Consider the following 27,060-nt stretch of genomic DNA (forward strand, 5'->3'; position numbering starts at 1 on the left):
AATACTTTTCACCACTTGTAGATGCTGAAACATTGATTTTAGATGCAGTCTTACATGTGTGCCCTGTAAAATAAACATTTCAACCCGAGTTTACTTAAGGTTGAAATGCAAGGAGCGGCCATCTTGAAATGCAAATACAAATGCACCACCTGTGTCATCATGTTTCTACCGCTGAGAAACATGATGTAAATTAACTGCTAAATACATAAAATAAAACTTAAATACAAAATATGTTTTCTACGTTTGTTGCATATTAATTGTTAAGGGTTCCAATAATTCTGCCACTGATGATTTTGTGAAAAACAATTACTTAGCTGTAAACTTTAAAAAGACCATTTATAATTTCCCTTCCACTTTACAAGTATTTACATTATGTTGATTTATCACATAAATCCCAACATAGCAAAACGCTAAGTCCAATCCTGTTGGTAATTTTCGCCTGTTTTTACTGACTAAATTATACTTCCTGTCCGTTCTGCATGTGCCGACTCCTTACAAATCATATTGTTTATATTCCAACCTCTAGTCTTTGCGTGTTCTGACATAAGTTCATTTTAGACCACAGTTTTTGGGTAGTTAGCTGTTTTTATCCGTGCCTGTAGGATCCCCAGGAACCACAATGTATCGGTGAGCTGACGGGTTGCCAGTTCTCCTCAGACAGACTCGGTCTTTCTCCCTGCCCGAATCAGGGTCGCCTCGAAAATACCTGGCAACCCTTTCTGCCTGCCCGAACACATAAACGCCCCCCTTCTCCCCGCTTCCTCCGCGGATGCTGCAGTCAAGTTGGCCGCGCATGCGCACTCTCGGTCCTCTTTTTGCTCGGAAGGTAAGTGCGGCATGGCGCGTGTTTCTTCCTTCAGGGAATAAACGGAAAACTTTATCCGCTTTTAGCTCACCTCAGAGTGGATTTAAAGGCAGGGAAATAGTTTCCTCCCGGTAAGCGAAGCCTTCGGAGTAGCTGCTTTGTTTTGCCGGTGGATTCCAGTCTGGCGGTGGGGCAGGGTGTGGGTGTCCGGGGCTGAATCAAAGGGACATGCGGCCTTCGGTGGCGAGGCGCTCGGTGTCATGTCGGCCGTGTTTTCCAGCCTTCCGCGCTGTCTCTCAGCGGCCAGTGGTTGTTCGTGGAGGCCATAATAAAAATGAACCCCGAGCTGCCGTCGAACTTGAAGTGATTTGGACTCTTTATTTTGCATCTCACTGCGGTTAGCAATGGTAGCAGCTGTTAGCTTTGCTTTAGCTCACTTATTTAAATAACAGCCACTGTAACGAGTTACGAAGAGTTTGTTTTATTAGGTATTAAGTGGAGTTTTATTATTATTATTATTCAATGACGAGACATAACTAACGGTAGCGTTACTAAATGCATCGCATTTTAGTTCCAGCCCATCGTTATAAAATAACGGTATGGTATGTCGGTGTTGTTACCAGAAGGCCAAGCTAGCGTGTGCTACTTTCTTAAATTATCCCGTTAATCCCCCGGAGAGACTTATTCCTAATTTGTCTCAAATTTATTCCTACATTTTTTACTCTGAAAAACAGATTTATGCTGCTGTAATTGATCCGGACCCGTTTGAAGCAGCGGTGGATGACACAGCAGTTGAGCCTCGTGTTTAGCCGGTTAGCCTGTCCGAGCCTCCACGTTTCATGGACGCTGCGGATTTATCGCCTCTGTTTATTCAGACCTACTTCAGTCTGACCGGGGAAACAACTCGGATATGAAACATTTAGTCCTAAAAACAAATCTGCATTTCTGAACTGGTGAGTTGGATTACTTAAAAAGGCCCAAAAAAGGTCGCAAAGGCAGCAACAAAAGCTAATTTAAAGCAAACTCTTTAAATAGTGACTTTAAAATGTAGGAATGCGTAATTACATAATTGCTAAACGTGACAGTAACCATAGTTTATAGGTTTAGAAAGTTGGCATAGATATTTAGGGTTTGTAAATAGTGAAGTACATCAGGTTGAGTTTGAATGGATTCCCAGCTAATTCATTTAGGCGTTGTCTGGTTATTGCAGCTCTATGCTGCCTGAACGACTCTAGTCAAATTGTCTTTATGCCAATTTAAAGAAAACGCAAAGAATGAAGATGCATAAATACAAACTTTAATAAACTAATAATTTATGAGTTGATTATGTAACTTTGATTTTGTGTAAATGTTCTAATACGTATATAAAATCAGAATTTTATTAGAGAAAATGTCAGAACCTGAATTATTGCTGAAATTAGATAAAAGTTGAACCCATGTAAATAACTGAAGATATATTTGCATAACCAAAAATCAAACTGTAATAGATATTTGATATAGATTGTGATCATGAGTTAGTTTAGCTGCAGTATTTAGTTGGCTATAATATTTCAGTTGAATTGTAAATATTTTTATTTTGTTTCTTGGATTCCAGCTTTAATAAATGAAGGTTTTAGCCTCCAGTAAAGTGGAGGAGACATTACAGAATGAAAAATGAGGTTTAATTTGCTTCTGAAAATGATTTTGAAACAGATGTGGAAGGTTTGAGAAACTGCAGAGTTTATTCTTCCAGTTGATGAATATTCAGCGTTGATAAAAACCTGCATCAGACTGAAACTGAGATTCTCTTCAGATATCTGTCATGATTTTAATGATGAAAACAAGCTAACAAATGTGAGAACATTAAATGGAAACTTTGTGCAGTCAGACAACAGATTATCTACACTATAAATGAACTTTAATTTATATTTAAGGATAGAATATTTGCATTTATGGTTCAGACTTTATTTATGGGAACATCAGAGGTCGAGGCGTCGATGTTTTGTCTTTCTGCACAGATTTATCGTTTTGCTAGAAATTATCTGGGAAATAATTTGAGCGATTTCACGTCTATTTCTGACTTCAATAAAACTATAAATATATTGTCGTTGTTTTGCATCAGTCAGTTTCTAAATGGTTTCTGCTGCTTCGTTTATTAAACCTTTACTCATCCAGAGTTACCTGGTCAGTGTTTACCTGTCCAGGTGTTGATGACGTTTTGTGCCGTCTGTCCTCGCAGCGCCCCAGACCCATCGCACCATGGCAGATCCCGATCTTGACTTCACGACTGGTGAGTCTGGCGCCTCCGCCACCTACCCCATGCAGTGCTCCGCCCTGCGTAAGAACGGGTACGTGGTGCTGAAGGGACGCCCCTGCAAAATCGTGGAGATGTCCACCTCCAAGACCGGCAAGCACGGACATGCCAAGGTGAGCCGCCGGGTTCCACCCACTTCTTCAAAACTTTAATCATTAAAAGGCTAAAATCAGGATGCGTTCCCTATCGTGGAGATTGTGACTGTGATTTATTAATTTCACTTGGTTTTAAATTTTCTTCAGATTTCTAGTTTAGATGTCAGATCTTCTGTTTCTCCTCCAGACGGTTTTGGGAACAGAAGCTGCTGTTTGCTGCCAGTTTTCACATCTTTGTTGGTTTGTTGTGTTTCTGCAGGTTAACCTGGTTGGTATCGATATCTTCACCAACAAGAAGTATGAAGATATGTGCCCCTCCACCCACAACATGGATGTTCCCGCCATCAAGAGGACAGACTATCAGGTAACCAGGATGTTACAGAAACCGACCAGAACCAGGAGGAGATTCTTCCTGATCTTCTGCTGGATCTACATTTATAGTTTGTAAAAGAAAAAAGTATCAAATTAGTTTAATCAGGTTCACATTACAGTGTTGGTGTTGAATTAATTCTCCAGTCTTGATGAACAAGAACTTTTTCTAAAAGATGAATTTATGGCAACTATTAATTTAGTTTTAAATACTAAAAGTAGAAAAAAAAATCCATAATGTTGGAAGTTTTTAGATTTTATTGCCTGATTTTTGCAGTTTATAGATCTGAAAGTGAGTTTTATTATTTAATATAAGCACATAATAAAAACATAAACTGATTATTTTGATCAGAAATCTGTTTGAATTTTCTGCTGGAGCTGAAATTGAACTCGAGTCTTAAATTAATTAGAACATGTCTGGTATTTTACCTCAGAGTCTTTAGTCTCTCGGCTCCAGGATGAAATGATTTTACTGCAGGTTGTTTGTTTTCTGGACACTCAATATTTAATTTTTATTGCTGGAATCTTTATTCTCTTTGTTCTGATTTAAAACTTCTGGTTTGAACTTTAGGTCAGTTTAGTGACGCTTCATAAGAAGACTAATAGTTTAGAACAAAATAAGATTTTATCCCAGGATTATTTAACAGACCAACATAATCAACTTTATATGATGATCTGTTACAATAAAATGTCTTTTATTGTCCCATAATTTTCAGTGACGGGCAGTAAAAAAAATAAACTCACAGAATATAAACGTAGAGAAAAACAAAATACTGTTCTGTTGGATAATGGCAAAAGTTATAATATTTACAAAATGTGCATTAATATAAACACAATTATAAATATGACGTGATAAAAGTGGCTCGATACTTAAAACAAAATAAAAACAGACTTAAAGATTCAAAACAATATTAAAATGAAGCTAAATGAAATTTCTGAAGAGCAACTGGAATAAAAAAGATTTTCTGTCACTTAGTGAATAATGAACCAGCAGGTCTGGTTCTGCTAGCGTTAGCATGATGACACTAGTTTAATTAAATAGTGGCTAGCGTTAGCCTGCTTAGCATTTGTTAGCCTGAACTGTTTGTTGTCATCAATGGGTTTGAGGATTCTGGTATTCAGAACCAATCGGATCATAACCTGTTTGGTTCCCCTCACCGTCCTGCGCAGGACCTGATGGTGTTTCCTTCATCCAGAACCTGGACCTGTCAGGTTCTGTTTGTAACTTTAATCCATGTCTTTTCCATCAAATTCTACCAAATCTGTAAACATGAAAGCCTTTTAAAATGTTCTCAGATGAAGTAATGAAGTGAATTGTTTGCTTTCAGCTCGTTAACATCGCTGAAAGCTACATGTCCTTGATGAGCGACAACGGTGACATCAGAGAGGACCTGCGCGTCCCTGAGAGCGACATCGGCAAGGAAATTGAATCGAAGTTCGAGGGGGGTGAAGAATTCATGGTGAGTTTCTGTTTCTGGCGCCGTGGCAGACGGTCCGGTGTCGGGTTTCAGATGATTGACTCGGACACGTTGCTCTGGCTGCCCGCAGGTCACCGTGATTTCTGCCATGGGGGAGGAATGTGCTGTCGCTACCAAGGTCTTGGCCAGCAAATAGGGAGATGGACTTTGCTGCCCAGGCAACAAGCACCACCCACAACCAGTCTCCTGCATCCTCATTGGTTCTGTCACCAAAGCGTCGGCCTTCACAGACAACCTCAAATCATTCTGTTGTAATTTCTCTCATCAATGATCTTTTTGCCCCCCTCTCCTTCGCCTCCTCCCCCCACCCTGGTTTCTCTTTTCCGTTGCTGTTGGGAATGTTCCACTGCAGCTCGCTGCGTGGTCCTCTGCCTGATGACTGAGTTTTTGTTTGGTAACAATCTACTTTATATAAAAACAACTTAAAAAAATCCCAATCAGTTGCTCATTCCTGCTTATTTTTGCCTTCATAGTGTTGGTTTCGCCACTCACATTCCTGAATGTTTAAAAGAAACTTTGGGGTTCAGCTTTTGTATGATTATTTTTTTATATTCTTTAGATTAAATAAAGCGGATCTGGAGGGGAGGGCTGCTTCCATCTCCAGGGTGGTTAGCGCTTAACAAGCCCACCCAGCATGTAAAGAAAAGTTTTCCCACCCCAGTCAGGAACTTCAGCAACTTCCCCCTCGGTGTCTGTTTGTCGTCTGTAGGAGTCTGAGGGCCGCGGCAGTGCGGAGCGCTCGTACTTCTGCTCCAAATTCTCGATCCGATGTAACATCCCCCCTCCCTCCCCCATTACAAAAAGTGTTATTCTTTGATTTCAGAGGCGTGAGTGTGGCGCGGTGTGGGCCTCCACATGGAGGCGGTTTGCAGTGAGAAGTGTTTCCTTTTGTTTTCTTTTTGAGGGACTTTATTCGGGTTTGGGAGGGTGGTTCAGTTGCAAACTTTCTGTTCACTCGAGGCCTTTTGTCACCTGACTGAAGAAGGCAAAATAAAACAATGATACAAATGGACAAAAACTGCAAAACGCTGTCTGCTTTCTGTCTCCTGGCGGGTTTTGTTTTGTGGGCAGAAAATAAATGCATTGCAGTGTCGGATCAGTTCTGTTTGTGCGATTTATAACTTGTGCTTTAATGCTGCAGACTGTTTCTACAGCGGGAACCTTAGGAAAGTGTTAGCATCAGTATCCTAGCCTCTATAAAACTGCTCATGATGCTGCAGGAATGTGCAAATGACTCCATACAATAAATGAGAAAATCAATTAAACTTTTCGTAATTCTGTTCAAAATGTCAAACTTGTGATTTTGATTGTGGCGAACAACTAATGAGAAACCAAAATGAACTTATCTAAATATTTAGAATTTTTTTTCCTTCCACTAAACTTTCCAATTCAATTTATACACATTTCTGAGTTTTAAATGTAGAATCTTGCATAAGTGCTGTATTGAAGCAAAGAGCTCGTATTAATGGAAAGTTTAGTGGAAGGAAAAAGTGGTAAACTGCACAACCAACATTAATTGAGTTTGGGGGAGATGAAGTTGGAAGAATCTGAACTGGATTTAAAAACGATTCAAAGTTTATCTTTTTTATTTCAGATTAATCAATACTTTTTTTTTTCTGGAAGTTGAGAACAAAATCCAAACTGCTTGAGGTCAGAGGTGAAGTTTCCACAGTTTGATCTGCTGAACGTCTGAGGTGCATCAAGTCCAAAGTCGGTTTGATTTTCCACCTGGATTCAGTTCTGGTCGTCTGCCTAAAGGAACCAATAAATGTATTGATTACCGGGTGATCGGCGCCGAACTGATCGGACCTGAACTGGAACATCAGCTGATTAAAAAGGAGCCTCCACTGCAAGTAACTTTACACTTAAAAACATAGAAGTTTAACTATTTTTGATTTAATTAGTAAAATGATGTAATTAGGTGAATATAATTAAGTGCAAAATCTGTATTTATATAAAATTCAAGTAAAGGAAACATTTCTAAATGTATTTAAGTTTGTCAGTGTAACGTATCTTAGTGACGATGTTTGTAGTATTTAAATATCTGAGCTGCTTTAGCAGATAGAAAATAAAACAAAGATTGTGCACAAACAAGAAGTCTCACTTTGACAAACTGCTAAAACATTGTAACTTGAGATCAAATAAGTAAAATTTACTTTTAAACATTAAGTAAAAAATATGTGGTAAAACTAAAGTACTTTTTTTTTTGTCAGTTACTCAAGTAAAAGTAATTAGTTAATTAATTATCCTGAGAGCAGGAGAGCAGGAACTATTGATATTCTCATTTATTTGGATGTGATGGTAAAACAAGTTTATCTTAATACATTAAATAAATAGAAATAATTCATGTATGTGTTTGTTTGCAGTCATTATGATGATTAACATGTCATGAAATCATATTTACAGTTATTACAGTGTTTGTTTTTTAAAGTCTTGTCATGCGATATTTTCAAAGAATTTCTCTTAATTTTTATTTTTTTTTTGTATCTTGGATACAAATTTTCTTAATCAACAGCCGGGTTTCTGCAGCCATCTTAACACTGTAATGTCTGGATTTATACAATAAATGTATTGTGTTTTTGTTCCCAGTCACAGAACATCCACCATTAGTATAAACTTAAGTATGATGCTAATTAGCACCATTAGGCACTTAAGGAATAAGATAGCCTGCTCACAGTATGTTGATTATTTTATTGATGCTGTTGTTACTCAAACATAACTTTGAAATTGAGTCAATATATATTTACTTCAAATAAAGCTGAATACTGAAAGATTCCTCTAGTGTCGTAGAAGCTTTTATCCCCGTTTCATGTTACTGCTTTTGTAAATAACCCTTCATTCATTTTTCCTGTTATATATAATCTGAAGTCATCTTTTGATTTGAAGTTCCATAATTCCACAAAATTAAATGCACAGAATTCAATATTTCCACAATTATTATTTCCCTGCAGCCCTGATTTTGAAATCAAGACTCCAGAGAACTGAGTTTTTGTAACAATGTGGTTGAAATAAAACCAGATTTTATTTCCTCATCTTCAGGCCCTGTGAGTCACTTTGAGTTCCTGTTTGAAGCATTTTTTCTTCTCCTCCTCCTGTGTTGTAGTATTTGAAGCCATGGCAGAAACACCCAGCATGCAGATGAATCACTGCCTTCTGCTCACTGGAAAAATGAATGCATGCTTCTTTTTTTCTTCCATTTTTCCAGCTCTTCCCTTTCAGGGTGAAGTTACGGTTTCTGTGACTCATGCAGACGGCTGATTTCCTCTGCAGGCTCGGAGACGTGTTGCGGCCGAATGAATGGAGCTGAAAGAGGCGGGGAGCGGGTCAATGATCGGACAGGACCAGCAGCTTTATTATCAGGCCGAGTTTGGCAACAACTGACCTTTGGACCAACCAGGGAAAACAACGTCTGTCCTGCAGTGACCAAACTTTCCTCTTTTATAGAGAAAAATCATGATAGCTGCTGTTTCTAAGTTCAAATCTGTGTTTATTTAATTATTAAAACATCTGCTACATTATTAGCAAAGATGGGTAGAAATTATACTCTGGAGTAACAATGTGTCACTAAGAAATACCTCAAGTAAGACTACAAAAGTATTTAGTAAAAATGCTACTTAATTACTAACTGATTGTCAGATGGAGAAAATATTATTTTATGTGTAAATTCTTGAATTTAAAAACTAAAATGTGGGGAAAATCATACAAATAAGTAACATAACTACAGAATAAGTTGAGGCAGAAAAAAACACTTTTCCAATTAGTTTTTTTCCACAATAAACTTATAAAAAATAATATTTAAAGCAGGCAATGTATGTTAGCACAGGGTGAAGTATGTCAACTGAGAATATATATTACTGACTATACTGTATGTTCTTTATTTCCAAATAGCACAAAGGGTTTTGCAAATAGAAAATAATATCAGAAAATTGAAGCTCGTCTCCAAACAAGAAGTCTCATTTCAACATAAACTATAGGTTATGTTTCTGGATCTGGTGTAGATTTTATTAAAATATCTTTGTTCTTTATTTGATAAAGCTACAAAAATGATCAAGTAATTGTAAAAAGCATGTTGGAGTAAAATTACTCTAAATTAATTTTTTTTCCCCACAAAATTACTCAATAAATGTATCTACGTGATACTTTCCCCTGATCATTAGGTTGTAAATTGTTATTTTCACATGTATTCTATTATTTTTGGCAGATGTGGCATTGACCATATTTGGGAAAGGCGTTTCAAGCCGTGCGTCTTACGTCCCTGTGCGTCACATCCGTTTCTCCCTTTTCCCGTTCGGTCTCAACATGGCGCCGGTGAGTCCGTTTCGCTCCTCATCCATTTAGCGAAATAGACGTGATTTTAGTTGTTGTTTGTCTCTTTACTTAAAACATATATAGAATATTATTGTTACAGTAAACGTTGCGTGATTTTAATTGTTTTTCTGGATAAGGAGTGTAGAAAGAGGGCAGTTAGCGTTAGCTTGTACACGTGTTCCAGTATCAGGCTGCCTGTAGACCAGACTCCGCATAAAAAATATTGGATTTTCTTTATGAATAATTTTATCCATTCAGATGAATTTTTAACGTGCTTTGTTTTGGTTGATAGGTAGCTCGTTGCCTTGTAGTCATTTCGGCTTATTCGTGGTCTTTTTGCTACTTACCAGTTTAGGATTTTTAAATGTTTACAAAACATTTTTATTTCTGTGTAGCTTATACTGTATTTGAGTGATTATTGTACAGTAGTTGTGGGCTGATCCAGTGCACTAGAAATATTAAATGGTCCAAGTTTGACCCTAAAGGAGAAATTATAGCGTTTATGAAATCAGCATATAATAAAATAAACTTACACCTGCACAATACATTATTTATGTACCTGAATCAATAAGCTGAAACATTTACATTTGTTGCCCAAAATGTATGTATTGTTGAACAGTTCAGGCTGAATTACTGCTATAAATGTGTTCTTTCAGCAAATGGTCTGTTTTAGTCTGTAAAATCTTAACAATTTATTACTTAATAAGTTCATAATTCATCACCATTAATCTGATTAATGGTTTGAGAACTTCTTTGTAGCATCAATAATACTTTGAAGTCATTAATGCAATCAGAGAAAATGTAACTTGTTCCATGTCTGATTTAAAAAACAAAAAAACAAGCTGCAAATTATTAAATGTAGAATAACAATAGCATGATTGTGGTTTTGAGTATTAATTTAAAGTTTAGTCTATAGCAGCATGTGATGGCCGACCGTCACATAGTCCTTCATCATCCAAAGTATTCACAGTAACCGTTACTTTACAGTTCCTTCTATACTTTAATGTTAATTTTTCACAGTAAGAGGTGATTTCAGAGAGCTTGTGTTTGGTTCGGATAAAGTGAGGTCTGGGCTGTGACTCATGGAGGTAAAGATGCTGCTTTGTGCTGCAGATCAAACAGAGGAGAGTCGCTGCAGGCAAGAAGTCCAGAAAAGCCCCGTCCTGGAAGTTCACCCTGGACCTGACCCACCCAGTGGAGGACGGCATCCTGGACTCCGCAAACTTTGTAAGTCCCTTCTGTCCGTAGATGTGACCTCTACTGCCGTCACGGTTCCCATAGCAACATTAAATTGACTGGTTTTGCTAGCAGCTAATGTTGCATGTGGACTAGGGTTCCCTTCCCTAGCGCATTATTGTGCTCTGTGTGACAGGAAACCTTCCTGAAAGAGCGGATCAAGGTGAACGGGAAGACGGGGAACCTGGGGAACATCGTCCAGGTCGGCCGCATGAAGAACAAGATCAACGTAACGTCTGAGAAACAGTTCTCCAAGAGGTGAGCGCGGCCTGCCGATGCTGTTAGAGATGGCGTTAACAGAAGAACTGAGCCGTCGTCTTCTCTGGCAGGTACCTGAAGTACCTGACCAAGAAGTACCTGAAGAAGAACAACCTGCGGGACTGGCTGAGGGTGGTGGCGTCCGACAAGGAGACGTACGAGCTGCGCTACTTCCAGATCAGCCAGGATGACGAAGAGTCTGAGGCAGACGAGTGAAGAGCTGCAGATTTCTGTGTGCTGGAGAATAAAAGTGGAGAAGAAAATAATTCGCTTTATGTTTTTTATCATCTAAACACAAATACAATATTCTCTGTAAAAGCAGTTACGCAGTCAGACGTGAAAATGAAGAAAAATTTAGATTTTTTTCCCCTTTAAAAAAGTTCATCTAGCTGCCAACAGATGGCGCAATAAGATTCAATCTAGAGAGATCGAGCAAAGACCGACAGGAAGCTGCAAAAATGATTCAACTGTTTAACTGCAGCTAGAGAATGAAATGAGGAATGAAACAAACCCAGAGAAACTCCAGATGTTTTAAGAGGCGACAAGGAAAAACCCAAAGTAACAGATGCATATAAATCTGATGACGCAACAAGCAGAACAGACCTGAGAAAATTATATAAAGATATAAATTAATAGGAAACAACTGGAGATGAAAGAAGCCAAGAGAGAAAAACGTTTATTTTTCCATTAGTTGAACTAAAAGCTGGAAGTTTTTCTTTAGATAAAAACGGTTCTGAAAGTAGAAGATTCACAGAACTGTGTGGCAAAGAGACGGGATGTAAAGTTACAGGTTAATAAAATAAGAGCAATATTTTTGGTTTATTTAGCCCGTCAGAGAGAAAACCATTTGGGAGATAACTTTTAAAAGTTAAAAATCAAAAGTTATATGTTATTCATATATTTTTATGTCAGAGATCCAAACTAAATATTTAATTCAAAAGATAAATACAAAATGTTTGGTTTATAATTAAATATTTACTCTAACTAAATGTTTAATTCTAAACTAAATATTTATTTTCCAAACTGGACATTTAATTTTCAAACTAAATATTTATTTTCTCTGCTAAATATTTAGCTTACAACTAAATATTTCGTTAGTAATACAAATATTTCTAGCTAAATACTTAGCTCGTAACTAAATATTTAGGTTCCTAGAATACAAATTAGCTGCAAAAGCGGAAGTAGCATATCAAAACAAAAGCTGTGTTTTGAGGACCTAAACTCCGCTGCTGGTCTGAATGGTTTCATATTTAATGTTTTTTCCTCGTTTATTCTCTGTAATGTGTTAACTGAAAAGGACGTGTTGTCCTAACGGCTACACTTACATGTGTTCATGCAGTTACAGCAACAGTTTCTGGATCGGTCACCCCAGAACACTTCCGGTTCATCTTCATTCACTCTTAGAGCGGCTATCGAAGATGAAAACTTCCTGTTTATTCATTCCTAACAAAAAGAACAAAAATATTTATTGTTAGCACCTACATAGAGTGAATCGAACACGAACCGGAAGTCATCTGGCTTGACCGCTGTTGCTATAGAAACATGAGTAAACGTAGCCGCTAAAACAGTACGTCCTGTTTTCAGCTAACACTTTGGCCATATAAGAGGAAAAGAATCGATTTTATATATAAAAACGTTAATTAAGCGATGAATGAAACGATTCAGTTCCGTCAGCAGCGGAGCCTCATAAAAGGTCTGCAAAACCCAGCTTTTATTTTGATGTTCCACTTCCGTTTATCAGCAAGCTAGTTTGCATATGAGCTAAATATGTAGTTACGAGCTAGAAATTTAGCTAGCAACCTAAATATTTAGTTTGACAGTTAAATTAACTCTTTTTTTTCTTTTTAACAGGCAAAAATAAACCTGAGTAAGTTACTGTGTAACTTTACAAACGGCTGCAATAACCTGTGTGGTTCTCTGAAGTCATGAAGAGTCTGCAAATCAAATCCTCACAACATTCTGAATTTTCCACAGATTTAGTAGCTTTTGGTTGTTTCAAAGATCAAACTAACATACCGGATCAGATCTGGGGCCGTGGTTTACGGAACCATGTGTTTGGATCCCAATAGATTTCACCATGACTGGAAAACATGAAGACCTTAAAACTAAACCCACCATTTAGGAGTAATCATGAGACACACTGAAAAAAATAGTTCTGCCTTTTAGATGAAAAAACTCACAATTTATTGTCATAATGAAGAGAAAACATTCCACATTTCTCTGTAATCAAGTCGTTTTATTGAAGCACGCCAAAGAGAGAAAAGCAGACATAAAACAGAATAATTTCTAAGTTGATTCCCGTATTTTCTTTGGATCACAATAAGGAAAACAGAATCAAGTCCAGTTCACTTCAATTCCAAATGATTTAAACAACATTTGTTCTGCAGAGAAACCAGAATATTCAAAACAATCAGTACAAATTTTAAAGCCATCAGAGCCCAGACAAGTTTAGACTTTTAAATATTTCTGTATCATATAATGATGAAAGAAAACATCAGCAGTGATTTCCTGGAACACAGAGAGCTACATTTGAACCAGAGAAGAACCGAACAGCAGAGACACCAGAACCATGAACCCGGATCAAGCATCAGAGAGGAGAGGAAAGCTAGTTGGGTTTACTGAACTCTGCAGAGCTTCCTAAACCAATCCCAACCCCAGCGTGAAGCGGCTGAGTGAACCTGGTCTGGACTCTGTGAATCAGAGTCATGGTTTCTGAGACGCTGTAGAAGGACAGAAGACCTGCTCCGTGGTCCAGGTACAGTCCCAGTCTGGAGGAAACTGGACCCGAGATGGAGGTCCAGATGCTTTTGTGAACAAATTCAAGACCTTTTTGTTGACAATCTAATGCCCAAGATTTGTCATTGCGTCCAAATCTACATTCAAGCTCACCTCCTGCTCTGCTGATGTTCTTGTATGCGACAGCAACACAAACCGACCCGGTCCACTTCACCTCCCAGTAACACCGTCCAGTCAGACTCTCTCTGCTCAGAACCTGAGAATAATTAGTGAATCTGTCTGGATGAGCAGAATAAAGCTGAGGTTGATTCATCCTCATCACCTTCCTGTTCCCCTCTGACAGGGCCAGCTGTGTGTGTACTGTGTTTGGGTCCAGTGTGATTTGACATGAATACTTTAAGAATCCAGCTCTGCTCTTTGGTTCTGGTCCTGACAGTAGAACATCCACCTCAGTGACCATCAGTGAGATGTTTGTCCATGAGTCTCTCAGGACGTCCTGTAGTTTCTCTCTGAGCTCTGACACAGCTGCTGCCACGTCCTCAAAGTGTCTCAGAGGACGGATGTTGATGCTGGATGAGTGTGTAGACTCACTGAGTGCTGGCAGTGAGGGGTAGTTGAGGAGAAACTGGCTGTGATCCTCTGTGTGTGAGAGCTGCTCCAGCTCAGCGTCTTTCCTCTTCAGCTCAGTGATCTCCTGCTCCAGCTTCTCCTGAACATCTTTGACTCGACTCACTTCAGTTTCCTGCTGGGATCTGATCTGCTGCTTCACATCAGAGCTTCTTTTCTGGAGGAGACGGATCAGTTCAGTGAAGATCTTCTCACTGTCCTCCACTGTTTTATCAGCAGAGTGATTGATGGCCTCCACCTCCTGTTGAAGCAGCTTCACATCTTTCTCTTTGTCCTGGATTCTCTGCTGGATGTTTCCTCGTCTCTCCTGGAGTTTCTTCTGCCTCTCAGTTCGTTCTGCTGCAGCGGAGACTGTCTCATGGCCTTTATGTTCATCCATAGTGCAGAGGTAACAGATACACTTCTGATCAGTGCGGCAGAAGATCTCCAACAACTTATCATGCTTAGAGCAGATTTTCTCCTGGAGGTTGTTGGACGGCTCCACCAGCTTGTGTTTTCGAAATGCAGCTGAATCATAATGAGGCTGAAGGTGTTTCTCACAATAAGAGGCCAGACAGACTAAACAGGACATCCTGGCTTTCAGTTTTCTTCCAGTGCAGGAATCACAAACCACATCTTCAGGTCCAGCATAGCGGGGATCAGCAGGAGCAGCTTGGTGTTCAGTCTTTTTTAATTGCTCCACTAAAGCTGCAAACATTGTGTTTTTCTTCAAAACAGGTCTTGGTATGAACGTCTCCCTGCACTGAGGGCAGCTGTGGATTCTCCTCTGATCCTCTTCATCCCAGTGGGTTTTGATACAGCTCATGCAGTAGCTGTGTCCACAGGGAATCGTCACTGGATCGTTCAGTAGATCCAGACAGATCGGACAGGAGAAAGTTTCTCTGTCCAGCTGATTCTGCTCCATTTCTGCTCTCAGTCTCAGTGACTGTGTGAGTTTCGAATCAGCTTTCGCCTTCAGCAGACCTTGGCTCCACCCAGTCAGGGCACGTTTCAGAGCAGGAAGAAGAGGAATATCAGGTTTAACTGTCGGCACATTTCTTTGTTCAAAACAACTGACTTATCAAAACTTAGAAATCTAAAATGTAATCGGTTCACTGAAGGCATCTGAAGCTGGTGAGACTCTGCAATGCTGCGACAGCCTCAGAAAATGAAAGGAGGGGGTGGGGGCCATCTTTCTTTTCAGTATCGCAACTGGATTCTGTGGGAGTTTCAGCAAGGCAGATACCAGAGGGATTGCTTTTTAATAAATGGGAACCCAACCCTGGGTCACACCCCTCAGCGATCCTGAGTTCACCACCAGGCTGGGCTCCGGACGACCAGCCAGGCCGCTGGGAACCAGGGCCGATTCTAGGATCTGACCTTTAGGGCTGCTGAGCCCCCAGCAGAGCTAAGACCCACGAGAAGATATTTGTTGGTGCAGTTTTCTAAATCTAACTGCTTATTTCCATACATTCACAAACAAAATTAAGAGACATGTTGTCAGTAATTCATAGAATAAAAGAGCAATGTTCATTTTACTCAAACATATACTTATAAAGAGTAAAATCAGAGAAACATTTAATTTCCAGAGGCGTATAAACTCAGTTTAAAACAGAATCTCTAGATTACATCATACCTGCCAACATCTGCTAACATTAATGAGACACAAGCAGCTGTGGAGTCACACAGTCCTAGTGTGGAAATTAAAATAAAATCTACTCAAAATATTTGCATCCAAATTGCTGGAAAACGACCTAAAATCTTTGACTTGAAGCTGCTGGACTCTGAAGCATTTTTCTGCTGGGTGTCCCGTTTCCTCCGTAAACCTGCAGCCTGCAGGTGAGGCTGTAATCTGACTCTGAGCATCAGATTACCACCAGATTAAACCAACACACCACATCCTGCTCTGCAGTTTTATGCTACATTATTGTTCATGAAAACACTGAAATATTCTCTGATGAATTTAGTTTCTTTATTTCGCTTTTATTAATTTATTTATTAAATGAGATTTTTTAAATTTAATTCATAGAATAGTGTCTTTCATTCATTTATTCCATTGGTGGCATTTTATTCATTTAAATAATATTAATTAAAAATTTTTTTTATATCATTTAAATTAATTTAATAGAGGCTTTTTAAAAAAAATCACTCGCAGTCTTTTTTTTAATTTCAGATTTATTTATTTTTTATTATTTGTACTGGCTTTACTTAATGTATTAAACTGCTTTTTCATTTAGATTTTTGTTTTAATTAGTTTATTTAATATAATTTTGTTCAGAATGCAGTGAAAAACGTTATAATTTCACTGCAGGTTAGTGCTGCTTTTCTGAAAATGTACTTTTAAAAACTAATTTAAAAGTACAAAACTCAGTCTGTTACTGGTACAAAACCAGTAACAGACTGGTTTATTTTGAAATGCTTTATATGTTTATTGAATTAATTGAGTTTTATGTATTTATTGTCTTTGATTTGAACTTTTGTTTTGTCTTTATCACACTGTTCTTTCTTTTAAGTCAAACTTTTCCCAAGGGAAACAAATAAATCATCTTATCTTAAATAAATTGCTTCAATAACAAACTGATATGAAATTGTTTCCATAGCAACTGATTGACCAATAGGGAAACTTATACAGGCGTTCCTTTTATAACTTTGTCTCAGATTATATCCTTCATATTATTTTATTAACATCAAAACAAAAACATTTTATTGTGCAGATAATTAAACCCAAACCTTTTTTCCAGGGAAGCTCCGCCTGCTGAGTTTCCATAGAAACAAACATGATGCTGAATATTTCAGCAGCCTGGTCGCATGATGCCGCTCTGCAGGAGTAAAGAGACTCTGCAGCGCCGCGGCTCAGACCCGCTCAGCAGCAGGACGGACACGGCCAGTGAGTATTTACCTGTGTGTTCAGGTGTGCTGCAGCTGCTGCTGCAGCTGCTGCAGCTGCTGCTGCTTTAATCTGCTGCTGTTTGTCGCAGGTGTTTCTGTTTTCATCACCTGGATGGTGAAGCTGCACTTTAACAGGACCAGAAGTTGGTTTGTTGTAGTTTTCCGCTGTGAAAGTCGATCCACGGCGTCATTAAAGTTTCAGAGAGCGAGTCTCGCTCGAGTGGGTCAGAAGAACAGCAGAGCAGGGGAACCAACTGGGCCCACTGGGAACCAACTGGGAACAAACTGGGCCCACTGGGAACCAACTGTTCACAGAACCAGAACCCCGAAGGCAGGACTCAATATTGGTTCTGCAAATTATGAATATTTTGCTGGTTTTAAAGCACAAATGAAGGTGGATTTTACCACAATGTGTTTGAAGCCATAATTATTTTAATGTAGAAAATCCAAATCCTGCAGATCTTCTAACCGCTGAGGATCCTGTCAGTAAAAACAAACAAGATGCAACTTTGATCACTGAGCTAGAAAACAACTGAGGAGGAAGAGAAGAAGAAGAAGAAACAGGAACACCTGGACTAGATTTGTTGCAAAATATTTTCTGAATTGATTCAGAAACAGACACAAGCAATAACCTTTGACCCGTATTGACTAAAATTATACAGAACAAACAGCAAATAAGTTTCATATTATTGTAAAATAATGAATGAAAACCCAGCAGGTCCACAGGAACCGCAGCAGGATGTTAAATCAGAGGCTGAAGGACCAAACAGACCTGAAATAAAAGTGAAATCATCTCAGCAAGGAGAGATAAGAGTTGGAAACACTTCTAGGCTTTTGCTGTGCTGAACTGGAACCAGTTCAGGAATGTGGTACCAGTGTTAATGGAAACCAGCAGAACCGCTCCGTTCCAGCAACCTCCATCTGAAATCCATCTGAGCGTTTAGTGAATTTCTCCAGATTTACCACAACATGTCGTTTTGTGTCTTCATAGCTTCTCTCCTCTTCCTCTGGGTTCTGGTTCTGGTGCGGTCCGGGTGAGACTGGAGCGATGGCAGGCAGGCTGTGAAGCTCGTTAACATCAGCAGGTGATCAGCAGGTGGAGCGATGGCAGCGTGGCTGGGTCGGCTGTCGCCGGGCGAGGCCTGGTTCGCCATGAGCTCCCGCCTGCTGAGGACCAAACCCGTGGGCTCCATGGCCCACGGCGCCGACGACCTCACCGAGCTGCCGGAGGGCGCCGCCGCGGGGCTGGCCAAGGTCCTCACCACCCTGGACCTGGTGTCGCTGGGCGTGGGCAGCTGCGTGGGCACCGGGATGTACGTGGTGGCCGGGCTGGTCGCCAAGGCGATGGCCGGGCCAGGGGTCATCCTGTCCTTCATCATTGCGGCGCTGGCCTCCATACTGTCAGGTAAACGACCTCAACCATGATGGAAACTCAGAGATTACTTTTAAAAATGAACTTTTACCAACACAAACCAACTGATTAGGAAAAAATAAAAGAATTGGCAGAGAGAGAGAGACTTTATTGATCTGGAAGGGAAATTATGTGTCTGTGGTTCCCTTTCATGTCAACAATAAAATGAAAGTTATTTTGTAAGGATTAAATATATCAGGAAAATTAGAAATCAGAAAAATAAAACAAATGTACAAATAAAATTAAATAAAATCTTGTGAAGTGCTTATTGTTTTTCTCTAAAAGTTGTTTTCATGTTTTGAAAAGCTAATTTTCTAAGTTTGTAGCAGCTAACTGTGGTAATGCTAACCCCAGTTTTTGTGGTTTTATGTAAGAACCAACAATAAGTGTAGAGTTTGTAATTTTGTTCTTTACGTCTGTAATAACAATGCTACAATCAGTAATATTTTTGTTAATCTACTACTCTTCTAGCTTCCTGTCTCGTCTTGCTGGGTTACAGTACTAATGCTAGCTTGAACAAAAAAAAATGGAAATGCAGTTTTATTCCTTGGTATGTGAGCTTTAGGGACACTAGAGTTAATCATATTCCTGTTTGGATCCCAGTGGTCTCTGCAAGCTTTTCTAAAGGTCTGTAGCAATTAGCTTTGCTTTAGTGCCAATGCTAGCTTTTAAGCTAGCATAATAGATGAAAATTTGGGTTTGTATTTTTCAGTTATGTCCTTCTCTTTAAGAATGCCACTTCTAATAATGCTTTTATTGGAATCTCAGTATTGAGTTTTAATCTGCTGCTTTTTTAGCTTCCTGGAGCGGCTAGCTGTGCTACAGGGTTAATGCTACTTTGTACATAAAAAGGGTGAAAATTCACTTACAGTCCATATTGTTTTGTTTATGTTCAATGTAAAGATGTTAGTTAATATTTTGGTTATGATTTCAATAGTTTCAGTAAGTGTATTCAGCTTTTTTCTAGCTTCCTGTATCAGCTTCCTGTGCTGCACTAGCTCTTCCACTAGCCTATATGTAAACAGAAACAATACGTTAAAATTAGTTTTTTTCTTGTGCTGTTATTTCTGTTGTCGTTTATAACAGCAGTCATTTTGTTTTGCTCCTATGAATGAATATATTTGCTGCTGCTTTGGTGAAATGACTGTTGAGACGAAACATAAGGAGTGACACAGGCCTTCTCGCTTTCTTACCCAACATGTTTCCACCGTTTTTTTATCTGATGTTTATTTGGTGACCATCTTATTAGAGTTTGTTGAACTTTGTTGTCTTTGACTTTGGCCTACCTGTTAAAGTTTTTCTCATTCAGTTTTAATTCTTTTACATATTTTTGGAACTTCCTCTGTTGTTTTACTTTTTCAACCTTTTGGCACCAATTTAAAAATGGCTTTAGTTCAACATACATTCTTCAAACAGATACTACCCATTTTCAAATTCTCAACAAAGATATAATATTTTGCCTAATTACTGTCTTTCATTAGTAACGTTTGGATGTTTTTGTCAGAACTTGAATGAATTTGTTGTCATGTTTCTGTGTTTTCCTTGAAGGAGTTTGCTACGCAGAGTTCGGAGTCCGGGTCCCTAAAACCACGGGCTCGGCGTACACCTACAGCTACGTGACGGTCGGCGAGTTTGTGGCGTTTTTCATCGGCTGGAATCTGATCCTGGAGTATCTGATCGGCACGGCGGCCGGGGCGTCGGCTCTCAGCAGCATGTTCGACTCGCTGGCCAATCACAGCATCAGTAACTACATGATAACACACCTGGGCACGCTCAGAGGACTGGGTCAGTGACTGCAGCTCATTAGCAATGCTGGAGTTTGCTGTGGTCCTAAAAATAAAGTTGGATCCGATCCAGAAAGTCATTCATTCTCTTCCTGTGTTTCAGGTAAAGGTGAGGACACGTATCCCGACCTGCTGGCCCTGTTCATCGCCCTGCTGGTCACAGTGATCATCGCCCTCGGTGTGAAAAACTCTGTGGGCTTCAATAACGTCCTAAACGTCGTCAACGTCGTTGTCTGGGCCTTCATGATCATCGCCGGGCTCTTCTTCCTGTCAGCTAGCAACTGGGAGGGCGGCAGGTTCCTGCCGTACGGCTGGTCCGGGGTGAGACGTGGCGACGTTCACATGGTCACGATCCAAAATCAGAAATTATTAAACAATATTCACACTTTGACAGCTACTTTAGTTTTGAATTTAAAGGAGGACATTTTTAAAAGATATGGTAAACTCCTGTTGTATTGAAAGTACAGCAGGACCATCGACAGAAAAAATGAGATTTCTGCCAAAAAAATCTCAGATATTTTCTAGAAAAAAACAGAAAATGTCTGAGTTTGGAAAGTCAAAAATTTAATAGAAAGAAACTCAGTTGAGATTCATTTCAGAATTTTTTTTTAGAAAAAACTTGGAAAAAAAGAAAACATGCAACTTTTGTAACTGAAATTTCTACATTATTTTCTAGAACATTTCTGAGATCAACCTCAAAATTTCTGACTTTTCAAACTTTCAACATTTCTGATATCCTCCTGAGACCCAGCAATACATTTTTGTCCTCTGTGGAGGACATAGGTTTTTTTGTTCATAACTCTGAAACCATACATGCCACTGTGTTAAATCCTGTTGGTCCTTAGAGAGGACATCCTGGGCCTCAAAATGTGTTCATATTTGCCACAAGAGAGTCCCGATGTCCTCTCCAAAGGACATACTGTAATAAATAAATAATAACATGTTTTGAAACTTTTTCAATTGTAGTGATGTTTTTTCACTCCAAAGAGTCATGTAGTGAAAAAAAAAAATAATTCAAAAACTTTTTTTTTTCTGGGTCTCAGGAGGATATAGTTTGTTGGAAATGCACTACTCCTTCTCTTTTTATCTACTAGTCCAAAATGCTTAAACTCATATCGTTAAGGAGCTTTTAACTTGGAAACAATCGAGTAAAGTTTCCCTTCATGCACTTTGTTTATGACTCTTGGAAGCAGTTTTAATTGTTGCTCTCATTAAAAACATTTTTCAGTCTTGGCCATCTTTTGTTTGAAAGTGTTTCATTTTTGCTCCTTAATTTTTTTTAACAGGTTTGTTGCTACTTTTGCATTTGAACTACAAATTGTCAAAGTTTTGAGCAGTTTCTGTAATTTTTCCGTGTCTAGGTCATGAAAGGTGCAGCTACGTGTTTCTACGCCTTCATTGGGTTTGACATCATCGCAACAACTGGAGAGGAGGCGAAAAATGCCAACACATCCATCCCTTACGCCATCACCGCCTCGCTGGTCACCTGCCTCACCGCCTACGTCTCGGTCAGTTCACAGATGTTCATCTTTAAACATAAAAAACACATCGTCTCTTTCTGAAAGGAGGATTCAAAACGCTGCTGGGTGTGTTATTTATTAGGTTTAGGGGAAAATAACTTTCTCCCCTTAAGAAATCATTAGAAAACAGCTTTTGTTTTGACTCTGGTTTGTATTGGACTCTTGGTACTGAGCTGTTGGTTCAGGAGAACCTGGTTTTGATCTTTACTTAGTCTGAACCCTCTTCAGAGAGTCTTTGTGTTGTGACTCTCTGGTCTGGATCTTGACTTGGTCTAAAATCCTTGGTGTTTGGTCTTGTCCTGGTGTTGAGACTCTGCTGTATTGATCAAGTTGGTTTATGGACCCTTTAATGTTTTGATATTGACTTTGTTTAGGAGAACCTGGTTTTGATCTTAGCCTTTTAAAGTCTTTATCTTGTGTATCTTTGGACTTGATCTTGACTTGGTCTGGAACCTTGTATTTCTGATCTTGTCCTGGTGTTGGGATTCTGTCATTTTGATGTCAACTTGGTGTGTTAATGTTTTGGTTTTGCCTTGATATTCAAAATCTTAACTGGGTCTGGATGCCTTGAATGTTTAGTCTCTGACTGGTCCTCATTTCTTTTTTTAAAAGGTTTCGTTGGCTCTGTTGACTTTTATTTGAAAGTAGTTCATACAGGAAATATGGTAATGAAAAAGGGGGAAGACATCTGGCAAATGTCGGCAGGCCGGGAATCGAACCTGCGACTACTACCACAAGGACTAAGGCCTCCATATGTGGGTTGTGTTTTGCCGCTGCGCCAACACAGCATCTCCTGATTGGTCCTCATTCCTAAGCAGTTTTGAGTAAAACACTAACTGTGGTCTTTGTTTTCCCTCTAGGTGAGCGTGATCCTCACTCTTATGGTTCCCTATAACCTGATCGATGGCTCTGCTCCACTCATGGAGATGTTTGCTGTTCACGGCTTCATATGGGGAAAATACACCGTGGCTGTTGGCTCCATAGCTGGACTCACAGTCTCACTGCTGGGCTCCTTGTTCCCGATGCCAAGGGTCATCTATGCCATGGCCCGCGATGGTCTGTTGTTCAGGTGAAGACTCAACTGAAGCACACCAACATAATAAAACAAACAAAAGCTAATTTACTGTTTTGTGTGTATTTGCAGGTTCCTGACGCATGTCTCAGCTCTCACACACACTCCAGCGGTGGCGTGTGTGGTGTCGGGAAGCTTCGCGGCCGTTCTGGCTCTCCTGGTGAGCCTCCAGGACCTGATCGAGATGATGTCCATTGGCACTTTGCTGGCTTACACTCTGGTTAGTGTGTGTGTGCTGCTGCTTCGCTACCAGCCCGACAAAGAGACAGACACACACCAGTTTATCTCAGAGGAAGACGTGGACAACATCAAGGACGTTGGAGATGAACCTACCAAAGACGACCACATCATGATGGAAGGCTCCAACCGTGACGGATCCTCCTACCACGCTGGTGGGACTGAAGGCGAATCAGATGACTCGCATTTTCACACCGGACCTCCCTCTCTGTTGAAAAGACTTCTGGGCGGCCATTACTACACCCTGCGACTCCGGCTGGGAATCCCCGACTCAACGGCACGCCCAACCCCGGCCTCCGGCCAGATCGTGACCAGATGCACCCTGTCCCTCTTCTTCATGTCCTTCCTCTTCTGGTCCACCGTCATATTTGGTGTGGAGCAGGGTTCAGGCGCCGCAGCGGTGTTTTCCGGCCTGATGGCGACTCTGATGCTGGGATCACTGGCGAAGCTCCTGATGCTCATCATACAGCAGCCGGAGAGCAAGCAGAGGCTGCCCTACATGGCGCCGTGTGTTCCCTTCGTTCCTGCAGCGGCCATTTTGGTTAACAGTTACCTCATGCTAAAACTGTCCTCTCTCACCTGGGCCAGGTTCACTATCTGGTGTCTGATAGGTGAGTTCAAACCTTCAGATTGTTCATTTTAGACTCGAAATGTAGCATCAAACCTTTCCCAAGTGTCAGTACACAATGCTGCAAACAAAGAGGAAATAATTTGATTTAAAGGAACTTTTCAGTCCTAAGTATTTAGTTACATTCAGTTGTGAAATTCAGCGGAATCTTATTTCCTAATTTTGTGGTACTTAAAGTGTCTTTCACCTTTTTATTTGAGGGTTAGAATAAGTAGACCTGACATATCTGGGAGCAAACCCAAATGTGGGCGGAGTCAGAAACAGTCCAATCAACAGTCCATTTTTATTTCTGTCATGCAAAATTTGATTTGCATGCATGTTTGTTCAAATATGGTAACTAACAAAATATTGCACCCAAATGGTTCCTTGAAGTTGCAATATCAGACAAATAAATAAATGTGACTTAATATATTGTGAAGCTACTTGAAAATGTTTTTCCCACCAGGTGGCAGCACTGGCATTAATGTCAGAATGAAATGAACTTGTTAAAAACGATAAAGTTGTCACACGCTGCATTCCTTTCATGAGTTTCTGGTCGTACTCTGCTGTGTTTGGGCCGTTGACGATCAGGCCTCAGGTTTCTAACAGCTGCTCTGAATAATCTCCACTGGTGGATTGTTAGCAGTTTGGGAGAAGTGGACAGTGTTAAACATTTGATAATATTCTGCGTGTTTTTCTAGAAGCCCAGTATTCTATAAAATGTGTCTCTAAGTTGGTAAATAAATCAGAAACAAGTATTTGTTAAATCTCCGCCTGTTTTCCTCTGCCCTCAGGCCTGCTGATCTATGGCTGCTACGGCGTTTGGCACAGCACCTTGGAGCTGGATGCCCGCGAGCAGCAGGCCCACGCCAGCTCCTACCGTCGCTACGACGACAACCTGGATGACACCTTCTCCCCTGACGACGACCTTTACCCCCAGGAGCAGGACGAGAGGCCCTACCAGGGCTGGTCCGCCCCGGAGGAGAGCCGGCACCGCCACCAGAACCAGGGCCAGGAGGAGGAGCCATATGAGAGCCAGGGAGAGGATGACGGGGACCAGCAGGGGTACCAGTCTGGAGCCGGAGTCCAGAACCCGACCAGAGGCAGCAGGTCCAGAGGACGGACCAACTTTGGGTTTGATGATGAAGATGACTGAATTGAGGACTGAAACTGTTATAAAAATGTTGTATATCAAATATGACTGTAAAGAAATTTAATTAGTAATTTTACACCTTGAAATTAGGTCTCTGTCTCTTTAAAATCTCCTGCTCTTTCTGAAACTCCGCCTCCAGGAAGTCATCCCAACATAGCTCCTCTATTAACCCTTTAACAACGTTTTCACCTGCGCTGCTCTGAGCAGTAATGCGCAGCTCCACCAGATGTTTGCTAATTGCTGCTGGCTAGTCTGAAGGAGCTCAGGGGGAGGAGCTGCGCCTCAAAGGCAGGGCAAAGTCCAGGCTTCTTGCAGCTGAATGGTTGCCATGGAGATTGAAGTATTTCTCAAACACACAAGAATCAAGAAGATTTTAGATGATGCTGCCCCTTTACTGATGATCCTTTGCAGATCAATCAGTCATTTTAGAAGTTTTATTCAAACCAAGGCAGCCATCTTTTGGTTTGCTCCATGTTGACGGACATGACGGGCTCAAACTGAGCCTCTGAGACCACCAACAGTCTGGTTTAAAGAAGAATCATCATCGTCTTTCAGCAGAAACATCCTGACAGCAAACCACTCAGTGTCTTCATGGTTTCTGGTTTACAGTTTGTAGAAACTGAACCAGAGGGGAAACTCTGACTGCTGACTAAAGTTCTTATGAGAGACTAAAATCTGACAGTATTTGTCTTTCTTTGTGTGAATAATCAGTTCAGGTGTGGACTGCTTCACCCAGCTCTAATTTATTTATAATTTTCTTTATTTAACTGCATCTCGGTCAGAAGAAGATTGTGTTCTTGGTTGATGTTTGGTTTATTTACGGTATGATTGGTTTTGTTGTTTGTGTTTTTTCCTTTAACCTTCCTCTGTGTTTTGATTGACGGGTTCTTACTGGTTCTGTTTCTGCTGGAGGTTTCCTGTTGAAAGGTGTTGTTTCTTTCCACTGTCGCCACATGCTTGCTCAGGAGACAGGATTACTGCTAACAGCGGGTCCTCGCTTAGACGCCTTTCTAATGATTTGAATTAAATGATCAACTTACTTTGATTGTCTTGCAGAAGTTTTCACACAGCTTGAAGTTCAAATTAATTTTCATAATTTCAAGTTGCGTAATTTGATGTTCAGTGGAAATGCAGCTTCTGTTGCTTTGCAGAAATCGGAACCAGTCTATAATCTATTGATAATCGATGGATTAATGATGGATCATCATAAAGACCTGAGCAACGATTCCAGTCAAACAGAACCTGGTCCGGTTCTGGTCCGGGTGGATGCTGTTTCAGGATGTTCTGTCTCCTGCAGTGAATAAATGTTGTCATGTTGAAAACAATAAAGCTCCAGACCCGGGAAGGCTCTCTGACTTCCTGATCAGGTTCAGGTATCGCCACGGCAACGGCAAACAAAACTCACCTGCTGATAAATCAGGTTGTTTCCTCATCCTGCTCTGCAGATTAGGGTGATGGAAAGGAGGCCTTCCAGCTGCTCTGAAGTTATAAGAACGGTTTGTTTTGTCTAATATTTCTAAACTGATTAATCAGAAGAATATAAATAATAATTTACAAGGTAATTTTATTTAAATATGACAGAAAAATAAGAAAAACTTCTTGGTTGAATAAAAAGTATTTGAAATATTCAGGTTTATCTCTTTTTTCTAACATTTTCAACTTTTTGTCCAGGATTTCAGCTTAAATTCAAAACTTAAAAACTGAATCAAGATTTTTTTTCTTTTTACTTTTACATGTTAAAAATAATAAAACTTCCCATTCTGAAATTAAAGTTGGTTAATTAAAACGACATGAAAATGGAGAGAAAAAAATATTAGCTCAATAATTTAAAGACAGAAACCTAATAATTTTACATATTTATGAACCATATTTTCCACATTTTTAATTTCTTCTGCAAAAATAATCCTAATTGTACAATATTAATCGTCATCCTGTAATCGCAGGCATCCACCGGTTCGCCGGGTTCTGTTCAGATCAGAACCAGGACGGTTCGGCTGTTTCCAGTTAAAATAATCTTATTGGATTATGAAACTTTCTGCAGCTGAACCTGGATATTTGCTGGACTTCCTCATAAAGCAGCAGTCAGTTCAGAAGGTGGTAAAATGATGATTTATTATCTCCTTCCTTAAATCTCATCAACCACTGTAAGAGCTGAACGAGACAAAATTACAGCCGCTAGTTATATTGGTACAATTCCTTTCAT

General features: G+C 39.9%; 5 protein-coding genes across 19 annotated transcripts in view; 4 read left to right on the top strand and 1 right to left on the bottom strand.

Moving 5' to 3' along the window:
- The window catches only part of LOC116712080 (NACHT, LRR and PYD domains-containing protein 3-like), a 612,764-nt gene that overhangs the window by 312,131 nt on the left and 273,573 nt on the right, over nucleotides 1-27,060 (top strand). The window lies entirely within an intron of this gene.
- On the top strand, nucleotides 713-6,334 carry eif5a (eukaryotic translation initiation factor 5A). 2 transcript variants are annotated; one of them, XM_032552074.1, is made up of 5 exons: nucleotides 713-826; nucleotides 3,024-3,211; nucleotides 3,453-3,557; nucleotides 4,891-5,022; nucleotides 5,111-6,334. In XM_032552074.1, exons 2-5 carry the CDS (start codon nucleotides 3,044-3,046, stop codon nucleotides 5,174-5,176), a joined length of 471 nt encoding a protein of 156 aa, XP_032407965.1. In that variant the 5' UTR covers nucleotides 713-826; nucleotides 3,024-3,043; the 3' UTR covers nucleotides 5,177-6,334. The 2 variants fall into 2 exon arrangements, with proteins under 2 accessions (XP_032407965.1, XP_032407966.1); XM_032552075.1 differs by lacking the exon at nucleotides 713-826 and adding an exon at nucleotides 912-936.
- rpl22l1 (ribosomal protein L22-like 1) lies at nucleotides 9,208-11,108 on the top strand (the record flags this gene model as incomplete). The annotated part of the gene is made up of 4 exons (XM_032552114.1): nucleotides 9,208-9,348; nucleotides 10,462-10,575; nucleotides 10,721-10,842; nucleotides 10,914-11,108. Coding segments are annotated over 4 exons (522 nt in total), but the record flags the coding sequence as incomplete, so codon positions are not given.
- Nucleotides 12,999-15,172, bottom strand: LOC116712125 (tripartite motif-containing protein 16-like). Its single transcript, XM_032551995.1, has one exon. The coding sequence runs from the start codon at nucleotides 15,107-15,109 to the stop codon at nucleotides 13,448-13,450; it is 1,662 nt and encodes a 553-aa protein (XP_032407886.1). The 5' UTR covers nucleotides 15,110-15,172; the 3' UTR covers nucleotides 12,999-13,447.
- Nucleotides 16,696-26,088, top strand: slc7a14b (solute carrier family 7 member 14b). 2 transcript variants are annotated; one of them, XM_032551960.1, is made up of 8 exons: nucleotides 16,696-17,071; nucleotides 18,065-18,478; nucleotides 20,033-20,269; nucleotides 20,372-20,589; nucleotides 21,630-21,776; nucleotides 22,649-22,857; nucleotides 22,933-23,708; nucleotides 24,499-26,088. In XM_032551960.1, exons 2-8 carry the CDS (start codon nucleotides 18,178-18,180, stop codon nucleotides 24,858-24,860), a joined length of 2,250 nt encoding a protein of 749 aa, XP_032407851.1. In that variant the 5' UTR covers nucleotides 16,696-17,071; nucleotides 18,065-18,177; the 3' UTR covers nucleotides 24,861-26,088. The 2 variants fall into 2 exon arrangements, with proteins under 2 accessions (XP_032407851.1, XP_032407852.1); XM_032551961.1 differs by lacking the exon at nucleotides 16,696-17,071 and having other exon boundaries at nucleotides 17,152-18,478.

The sequence above is a fragment of the Xiphophorus hellerii genome, chromosome 21, assembly GCF_003331165.1.
Source record: "Xiphophorus hellerii strain 12219 chromosome 21, Xiphophorus_hellerii-4.1, whole genome shotgun sequence".
Lineage (NCBI taxonomy): Eukaryota > Metazoa > Chordata > Actinopteri > Cyprinodontiformes > Poeciliidae > Xiphophorus > Xiphophorus hellerii.

What these genes read in the sequence shown, in the direction of transcription:
- eif5a (XM_032552074.1), top strand. Translation starts at nt 3,044, where the DNA reads ATGGCAGATCCCGATCTTGACTTCACGACTGGTGAGTCTGGCGCCTCC. An exon ending in GCAAGCACGGACATGCCAAG is followed by an intron (nt 3,212 to 3,452) that starts GTGAGCCGCCGG and finishes GTGTTTCTGCAG; the next exon opens with GTTAACCTGGTTGGTATCGA. An exon ending in AGGGGGGTGAAGAATTCATG is followed by an intron (nt 5,023 to 5,110) that starts GTGAGTTTCTGT and finishes GGCTGCCCGCAG; the next exon opens with GTCACCGTGATTTCTGCCAT.
- LOC116712125 (XM_032551995.1), bottom strand. Translation starts at nt 15,109, where the DNA reads ATGGAGCAGAATCAGCTGGACAGAGAAACTTTCTCCTGTCCGATCTGT.
- slc7a14b (XM_032551960.1), top strand. Translation starts at nt 18,178, where the DNA reads ATGGCAGCGTGGCTGGGTCGGCTGTCGCCGGGCGAGGCCTGGTTCGCC. An exon ending in GCTGGCCTCCATACTGTCAG is followed by an intron (nt 18,479 to 20,032) that starts GTAAACGACCTC and finishes TTTTCCTTGAAG; the next exon opens with GAGTTTGCTACGCAGAGTTC. An exon ending in GGGCACGCTCAGAGGACTGG is followed by an intron (nt 20,270 to 20,371) that starts GTCAGTGACTGC and finishes CCTGTGTTTCAG; the next exon opens with GTAAAGGTGAGGACACGTAT.